At 43.7% G+C, this 9337-nt stretch overlaps 2 protein-coding genes across 2 annotated transcripts; both read right to left on the bottom strand.

Moving 5' to 3' along the window:
• Positions 1–432: 432 nt before the first annotated feature.
• Positions 433–1524, bottom strand: LOC136184638 (G2/M phase-specific E3 ubiquitin-protein ligase-like). The gene is made up of 4 exons (XM_065971556.1): positions 1309–1524; positions 969–1260; positions 799–918; positions 433–753 (listed from the first exon to the last, which is right to left on the bottom strand). Exons 1-4 carry the CDS (start codon positions 1453–1455, stop codon positions 515–517), a joined length of 798 nt encoding a protein of 265 aa, XP_065827628.1. The 5' UTR covers positions 1456–1524; the 3' UTR covers positions 433–514.
• A 686-nt stretch (positions 1525–2210) lies between these two features.
• On the bottom strand, positions 2211–3967 carry LOC136184402 (uncharacterized). The gene is made up of 6 exons (XM_065971291.1): positions 3921–3967; positions 3834–3853; positions 2884–3130; positions 2536–2824; positions 2351–2488; positions 2211–2246 (listed from the first exon to the last, which is right to left on the bottom strand). Exons 1-6 carry the CDS (start codon positions 3965–3967, stop codon positions 2211–2213), a joined length of 777 nt encoding a protein of 258 aa, XP_065827363.1.
• Between the last annotated feature and the right edge of the window lie 5370 nt (positions 3968–9337).

Raw genomic sequence — 9337 nt, 5'->3', positions numbered from 1 at the left:
CAACGACACTTCTAAACAACAACAGTGGCGTTGGGGCTATTGTTGCCTACTCAACAACAATCATTGTTGTTGTTGTGTACTCAACAACAGTCATCGTTGTTGTTGTTGTGTACTCAACAACAGTCATCGTTGTTGTTGCGTACTCAACAACAGTCATCGTTGTTGTTGAGTACGCAACAACAGTCATCGTTGTTGTTGAGTACGCAACAACAGTCATCGTTGTTGTTGCGTACTCAACAACAGTCATCGTTGTTGTTGAGTACGCAACAACAGTCATCGTTGTTGTTGAGTACGCAACAACAGTCATCGTTGTTGTTGAGTACGCAACAACAGTCATCGTTGACGAATGAGCACAATAGTCATCCTGTCGTCGCAGCAGCAGCGTAAACAGCAGATTACGTTGATAGAGTCTTATTTTAATTCAAACACAAATTTCTCAAATAAACTTCTCTTAATAAACTCTCATTCAAGCAATGTTAACGAACCAAGTCACGTCTACTGTAGAGCCTTGCAGTCAGACTTTGCCAAAGATAAACCCGTTGAGTATTCCGTACGTCATGCGTTCGAAGAACCTTTCATCTTCGGAATACTTTGTTGGCAGAGTGAGGATGAGGGCGCAGGTGTTGGCTTCGGGAAATTCAGCTGTTTTGCTGAATTTTAGAACTGGGGCATGCTTGAATCCGCAAGGAGGAATTCGCGACGCTCCTGTGCAAAATGCCAACACCCGCTGCAAAGAGCAGTCAGTTGTTAGATCTGTAAATAAACCATAAAACCATTGTTTTTAATAAGTCTGTATACCTTCACACGATTCCAAGTATCTCTCAAACATAAGATACGTGGCACTTTCTCTCTCCCACTGATCGCGATGAAGTTGCTTAGAAGAGTAGTGTACCTTCTGGAACAAGTTTAGGACTATTTCTGAAGAGAGTCGATTTTGGAAGAATACTAATGTACGTAAGGTAACAAACCTGCTGTGATGTTGTCCTTTTCCTGAGCACAAAAGAACCATTTAAATAGTTCTGGGTACGTTTCCATGTACTGAAGAACTCCAAGAGACTGCAGACCACAGCGAATTTGATCCAACTGAGCCTTCACAGAAAGAACAGATGACCACTGTCGAATGCATTTCACGAGACTGTCTCTCTTTGCAAGAGTGATACATGCAAGAGGCATGTTGTAGCCGGCGTCCGTTATGATATCAATTGCCGAATTCTCAAGGACTATCTTTCTCAAGCTTTCCTCATCTGTGGCGTTATTCATCTAAAGTATTTGTTACGCCTCCCACTTTCAGGTCTGGGTTAGCAATACCTCGGTTATAAGATTCAAAACAGCAGGTTCAGGAACGTCATCATTATTTGGGGAAATAGAAGAGACTTCCGGATGAACTATGTAGTCGAAGCACGCTTTTGACAGAAATGGAAATCCTGAGCCGTCATGAGCCAGACTGGTTGCCATCAATTTTCCCAGAAGAGTAAAGTGATTTGCCTAAGTCATAAAATTGACTAACGGGTTGCTAGTTACAGTTTCATATCGCAGTCCCGCAATCTGAGGCAGATAAATTTTCGCGTCCAGGTCCTACTGGAGCTTTGCCCTTCGCTTCTGTCCTTCTTATAGGGAGCCGTGAAGAGCGAGGCCCGTTTTTCCCTTTGCGTTTTGACGTGGAAACTGATGCTGAGGATCCAAAAAGAGACTTCTGCTCCTTCCACGAAGCGCGGGAAGGAGTGAACTGGAACGACGCGGGATCTACTGCAACGCGACGCGGCTCTGAGTCGTCTCCGGGATCGTCGACGTCATCCGACTGGCAGTCTTCAAGTACTCGCTTTATTCCGACAAGGGAATTCGCCAAAGCCTTCTTTATTTGTCTTTTGTCCATATAGAAGCATGCCGTCGAACGGCGAATGACGCATGTGCCGATAATCGTTAAGCAAACAATGACGCACTTTAGTGGTAATTGCATTATGAAGACTTCAGTTTTTAGCACCACTTTCTACCCAAAGTCATTACTAAGGTACTCAATCAGTAACTCACGAGCACTGTAGTAAATATCAATTCCCCAATTTTCACTCTCAGACAATGGATCGATTGAAGCCTCCAGGATATCTATGGCGTCTCCTAGGTCCTCTCCTTCAGGGACGACAACAGTGTCTTCTGCATTGTAGACTCCGCTCCAGCTTTGGTCAGGTATTTGTCCCTCTTCGTCAAGGCCATAGTCAAGGCACTCTGCGTCCGTCATGCTGAACAATTCTCTGGGACAAGTTAATTGCGAATTGGCAAGTCTTTGCATGCCTTCGATCCATATTTGATTTGGAGATCTGCTTCTTTCTGATGACAATGGATGTGTATTCCATACCGCTTGAAATCGTTCCAAATCACGGTTGAATCGAGGAAGGAAGGTGTAGTGCAAACAGAAGAGATCTCTTTCACTGCAGGGATCTAACACTCCACAACTTTCGAGATGCATAAAAATCTGGTAATACAGTGATCCAACCTGACAAAAACAATTAATAACTACAAGTTATTTCTGTCACTTATTACTTGATAGAAATAATCTCTCCAAAGTCTCTCAATACGTTGATTGTGAACCGAACGCCCTGTAATAAAACTTCCCCTGCCGGGACCACGAAGAGGATGCGAAAGCATGTATAGAGACACCAATCGGTTCTCTCCTCCACGGTCTGATCTTACTCTCGATGGCAGCCCGAAACGATTTACTGCTGTCTGAAAGGCAGAGAGGACAGTGGGAGCACGATTGTTTGTAGAACACCGCAAATACACAATCAATCGACTGAAGCCATCAATGCCACCGTGAACAACCATGCGCCACCTGCATGTACAGTAAAATATATTAATTCTGGTATACCATAAAATGTTGAAAATGCGTACCGAATCAATTTATGATTTCCATCTATATGCCAGAGAGAATTTGGTCCTGGCACTTTGTAGGTGCGACGCTCGACTACTGCCATCCAGCGAGTTACGACTCCAATGGGATCCATACGATGACACAGAAGGCGAACCCGGTGGATAGGAACTTTGATGCCGCCCGCTTTGAAGTGACTCCAAACAAATCGATAGCCACTATTTGGACTGTTCTTCTTAATGTCCAAGATCGCTGAACAAAGATCTTCATCTGAAATACATGTATATGTGTCAGAAATGGAAAGACCAAAGTCCGTCATTCGTCTTCGAACAGTAGAAGCCGACACGCCTAACATCGAAGCTATTCTTTGAACGGGAAAATCATTGCCAGTTAAATACTCAAGCTGATCCTGCGAAATAGAGAACCGCGGCCGACCTCTCCGCCCTGTAGACACCGCACTGCACTGGTAACCGTAAGTGGAGTTGGAGACTTCCATCGGTTGCTCAGAACAGCCAGTTTGGCTGTCTGTCAAACGAATTGCAGCAAGTATCAACGCAAAAATGCGGTCAGGGGAGTTTGCTTCTCACTGCTACGACTGCTAGATGTCGAAAGATACTTTCTAGACGCGTCCGGACGCTATCTGCTATCTCCCAGCTGAGGACAGTGCCGGGAAACCGATTGATGTCCTCTTCGAGGTTCGTCAGTCTAGCTGAAATGGCTTCTCAAACACGGCGGAGTTGCCCATACGACTCCATTGTAGTGGCTGGACTGCGCAAGTCTCAACAAAGTCGACTAGTTTTAACGACAACCGAGTTGTTGTTGCGTACGCAACAACAATGACTGTTGTTGTGTACGCAACAACAATGACTGTTGTTGTCTACTCAACAACAATGACTGTTGTTGCCTACACTGTAAAAACAATGTGTTTGTCTAACTTAGAAAAAGTGTTATCGTAACCTGTTTGTTGCCTCACCTTGTGGTTGAAACGAACACCTAGGAGAAGATGCTCAGATATCCCACATTTCGTGTCTTAGGATGAGGGGTGTACTAATGCCCTTACCTCTGGGTTTGCGAAGCACCGTAGGAAAGTCTCGTTGCCGAAACCATTAATCGCTCCGACTCCCTCCTGAATTTCGTCCAGGACAGGCGTCATTAGTCGACAACGGCGGAATCTTGACAGCGAACGTTGCCTGTTAAGGCTGTTTGTAGGCTGTACGTCATAAAGTAAGACATCAAGATCGAACATTATTCGGGACGGCAGAAGGTAGCGTACGGCCATAACCAAACAATCAAAGAATCCATAATCACTTCATTTTCAATAAATATTTTAAAATATGAATTAAGAACGTTAAATATGGTATTCGTACTTGATTCCTTCCATTCTTGGATTTGCTTGCTGTATTGTTAATACAACACTACTAAAATGTCATGAAAAAAAATTTAGAACAAATTTCTGATTTTTCCCAAACACCAGATTCATTGCCAAAAATGCTCTGCACGTCTCTATAAATAATTGCCATTATTGTACTAATGCCATCATCCCTCATCTGCAGATATTTTTTAATTGCAGATAAATTTCAGGTTCGATCACTTACTGAAAGAAAGTAATTATTTGGAAATCTGGGAAAAACAACGATTTGACCATCGCTGTCTTCAATTCTTCTCCATTCTGATGCCTGGGACTCATTTGAGCGACTGTACGAACCAGTGGAGCTGCTCTGAAACCGCTTTTTACAACAGTCATCGGGACGAAAAATAAGCAATTATGTACTAGGAGGGGAGCGTGTTCCGTGTCTTCGCATCGTTCGCACGGTGTAGTAAGCCGCTCTAAGCAATAAAATACCGCTATTATAGCAACACTGGCATCTGTAAGTTGCTAAACAACCACTTCGTCCAGCCATTGAAGCATATCCGGGAAAGCGACCATGTGATCTAATAATTGAACCGAGTCTGCGCAGATTGCAACTCAACCGCGTGCCAGGGTGTGAAAAGTGTAAACTTCGGCGAATCTCTGTCAGCTTCAGCCAAAGTAAGTTGCTTAGCAATAACAAACCGTACGGACGCATTAAATGCATTGGAATTTTGTTTGACAACCGCATTCGCAGGTGACTGCGTTGCAACGAAAAGCCCACGTATCCCTTCTGCGACGCAGCAGCATACAGATCCCTCGCGTAAAACTAACTAACTCATACGTTTTACATGAGCATTACGCGCTGCCCGATCGATCGAGTGTCCGATGTAACCCGTCTGCTTTGCTGTGACGCGGCGGATCACTCGAGCGAGGCGAATATATAGATTACCCATGCATATGTCATTGTACATCCATCGTTAAGCTATTAGACTGCTCGATCGTGTGATCCGATGTAACCCGTCTGCTTCGCTGTGACGCGGCGGATCACTCGAGCGAGGCGAATGAATAGATTACCCATGCTTAATTAAGTAAATGTACATCAATCGTTAGATATAAGGCTGCTGGATCGTGTGTCCGATCTAACCCGTCTGCTTTGCTGTGACGCGGCGGATAACTCGAGCGAGGCGAATGGATAGATTACCCATGCTTTAGTAAATGTAAATCAATCGTTAGCTATTAGGCTGCCCCATCGAGTGACCGATCTAACCCGTCTGCTTTGCTGCGACGCGGCGGATCACTCGAGCTAGCGAGGCGAATGTATAGATTACCCATGCATATGTCATTGTACATCCATCGTTAAGCTATTAGACTGCTCGATCGTGTGGTCCAATGTAACCCGTCTGCTTTGCTGTGACGCGGCGGATCACTCGAGCGAGGCGAATGGATAGATTACCCATGCTTAATTAGGTAAATGTACATCAATCGTTATCGTTAGATATTAGGCTGCTGGATCGTGTGTCCGATCTAACCCGTCTGCTTTGCTGTGACGCGGCGGATCACTCGAGCTAGCGAGGCGAATGTATAGATTACCCATGCATATGTCATTGTACATCCATCGTTAAGCTATTAGACTGCTCGATCGTGTGGTCCGATGTAACCCGTCTGCTTTGCTGTGACGCGGCGGATCACTAGAGCGAGGCGAACGAATAAATTACCAATGCTTAATTAAGTAAATGTACATCAATCGTTAGATATTAGGCTGCTGGATTGTGTGTCCGATCTAACCCGTCTGCTTTGCTGTGACGCGGCGGATCACTCGAGCGAGGCGAATGGATAGATTATCCATGCTTTAGTAAATGTACATCAATCGTTAGCTATTAGGCTGCCCCATCGAGTGACCGATCTAACCCGTCTGCTTTGCTGCGACGCGGCGGATCACTAGAACGAGGCGAATGTAAACATTACTCATGCTTAACGTCGTGCGGTGAAAATTGGGAGCCCAAAAGGGGAAAACGGCACCCTTCTCGCAATCCTTGTGGTCTCGAACGTCGTATACTAAGCGGTTAGGTTTGGAACGCGGCTCTGCACGTGGTTTTCTTTTTGTTTTTCCGCGGAATCGTTTTTTTGCGAGGGGTGGGTCTTATTTCAGGGATTTCGGTGGAGTTATTATTTCCGTTTTTCAGAGGGAGATTTTTAACAAGTAGATTTGGGATAGTGTACGAGTAAGTGAAAAGATTTATCCTTCGTTGGAGTTTTGTAAGGTACGTTTTTAGGAGAGCAATGATATTACATATAATTAATATGTCTTTTCATTTCCTTTCTTTGGCGTCTTTCTATCTATCTGTACGGCTTATTCACGGGGTTCTGTCAGATAAGTGCACCGTACTTTTATGTGTTATATGGGCTTTGTTTTTCGTGTGTTGTAGAGGGGGGAGGAGATCGAGCAAGAAGAGGTATCAATATCAACGTCATTGGGTACGGCATAGTTTTAAATGATCAGTCATTTTTAATTCCTTTTGACTAGGGGCGAAGGGAAGAGAAGGAAGATCGAACAGGAAGAGGGAGGAGCAAGAGAAGGATCAAAAGCATAAGTATAGATTTATTTTTAGCTTCCTAATCATTTTAGTTTAATTTAAACTAAGGAAACTTAATTGGAAGGGAGAGGAGAAGGGAATTAAGCGCCAAGGGGAGGGAAGGAAGACCTAACAGGAAGAAGGATCAATAGCATGAGGTATCGATTCATTTTTAACTTCTCAATCATTTTTAATTTCTATTATTTAGGGAAGCTCAATTGGAAGGGAGAGAAGGATACTAGGTGCAAAGGGAGAGGAAGGAAGATCAAAGAGGAAAAGGGAGGAGCAAGAAAAGGATCAATAGCACGAGGCATAGATTTATTTTTAGCTTCCTAATTATTTGTAGTTTCTTTTAAGTAAATGTACATCCATCGTTAGCTATTAGGCTGCTCGATCGAGTTTCCTATCTAACCCGTCTGCTTTGCTGTGACGCGAAGCATCACTAGAGCGAGGCAAATGTATCGATTACCCATGCTTAATTAAGTAAATTTACATCAATCGTTAATCGTTAGCTATTAGTCTGCCCAATCGAGTGTCCGATCTAATCCGTATGTATGTATGTATTACGTTTTACTAATAAATCATAGTATAATTTTGCGCCAGTTCCGTTGAGTATTGCTCGAATTTTTTTAAGAGCGGCTTATATGTGATGATCTTTGTCTGCCATAAGTATTAAGTAGAACGACTCTCAGGCAATCTTGGCGTTCGTAGAAAATGATGATATTCTCCATTGACTTATCTATTATTTAGGATAAATATCTTTGCTATACTCCTCAAGTGAATTATCAGCGAGAGCGAAGAGCGATTGCATTCTGCAAAAGACTATGTTAAAAAATGTGCCTTCATTAACTCTAGGTAGCCTTTTGGTTAAAAAATAATCGAATTAAAGGTCTATATTGGAAATAAATATTTTTGATGCATTATTCTTTAGTCAAACCTGACGTTTGGTTAACCCGTTAAAGAGTGTACCGTTAAGAAAAGCCAGGCTAAAAAGAGATTTTCTAACACATACGTGATGATACTCTAGTCCGTATAAAAGGTTAGTATAGGTCAGCATGCAGCGACCGCAACCCCAAATTGGGATTGCGATTGCTGCATGCAGACCTATACTGCCCTTTTTTTGGTGTTACACGGCACTACAAGGGTGTTCGGCTAAGAGGCAGTGATATTTCTATAACCCCATACATAGGCAACCGCACACGCTATTTAAGCGTTTCCCAAACACCAATTAAAGGAGTTGGGGCTCACCAAACTAAGGTTAAAATAGTAGCACGTTTTTAAACACTGATTTAGTGTTCAGGCATCACTTTACTTTTAACAGTGTACTCAACAACGACTGTTGTTGACTCGGCAAAAATAGCCGCAACGCCACTGTTGTTGTTTAGAAGTGTCGTTGTTGCTGCCTATAACTACTGTTGTTGCTTAGACTCATTTTTGACGCAGATATACCGCCATAGTTCAGTGTATCTATTTACACCGATCCAGATATACGGCTCTGCGCCGATCTATTTAAATACGCAGATGTTGGCAAGTATGAATGGCGTAACGAGTGCTCCACTGTCTCAAGATAAAAACCAATGAAATTGAATTCGTAGTGAAGATGCTACGTACAAATTGTTAGACGAGAAGATCCCATTGAGCTTTACTGGAAACTTACACTGTTCACATCAAATTAATTGTATTATTGGTGGGAAGAGTGTATAAACATTCTAAAACCACTCTTTAATTTTGAAGGGGACTTACGAAACGTGTAAGTCAGACAGTTTGGTTGGGGCGACCGCCTTCTAAAGAGTACGTTTATGATTGTGACGTCAGAGTGTGACAATCAAAACCGTCGTCTCGCCGGCAGGACGCATGTACGAGTGCTTGTACGTAACAATGGGCGGAGAGCCAATGACGCACACCTTGTCGCGCACGCGCCTTAAATCAGCCAATGAAGTAAATAGTTAACGTTCCATGGAGACCTTGTGAAAGAAAAAGGGCTCGGCTAAGACGAGTTCGAATTGTCTAAGCTTGAGATTATCGAAGCTTCAATGAATAAGCTTTGATTTTAGCCCTGACGTCATTTTAGTTGAGGGGGACGTATATCGAGAAAAAGCGGTTTGAAAGTTGTGACACCGCTTGACCGCAACATGACCGCACCTGATGTCCGCTTGTATAGCTACAAACACGTAGCAACCTACAAATACATTCAAAAAATCGCGCCTAACGGCCGAAATGGTTTAAAAATTCAGCTGGCATCGATCGCGCACACACTCGATCGAACCTACCAGGACGATGCAGAGCGATTTCTCGTGCTATTACGAAAACTTTACCCATACGCGTTCGCGCAGTGCGTGCTTCGGCAGATCCACGTCTTTTTCAGGACGACGCGCTCGCGAACTAGGATTCTTCGAAGACGTGGCCTTATGCTTGGAGCATTATCGCGTCTCGCGCAAAAAATCTAAGAAGTGCTGCGTTCTTTTCGATTTTTCTAGGTGTTTTGGAGCGCTGCGGTATTGCCCTGAGCGACTGTACGCTGCTCTGGACGATATCACCGGGAAGCCAGCTGCC

Source organism: Oscarella lobularis, chromosome 3, assembly GCF_947507565.1.
Source record: "Oscarella lobularis chromosome 3, ooOscLobu1.1, whole genome shotgun sequence".
Lineage (NCBI taxonomy): Eukaryota > Metazoa > Porifera > Homoscleromorpha > Homosclerophorida > Oscarellidae > Oscarella > Oscarella lobularis.
The sequence above is the reverse complement of the archived record's forward strand: the minus strand, read 5'-3'. Positions and strand labels throughout refer to the sequence as shown.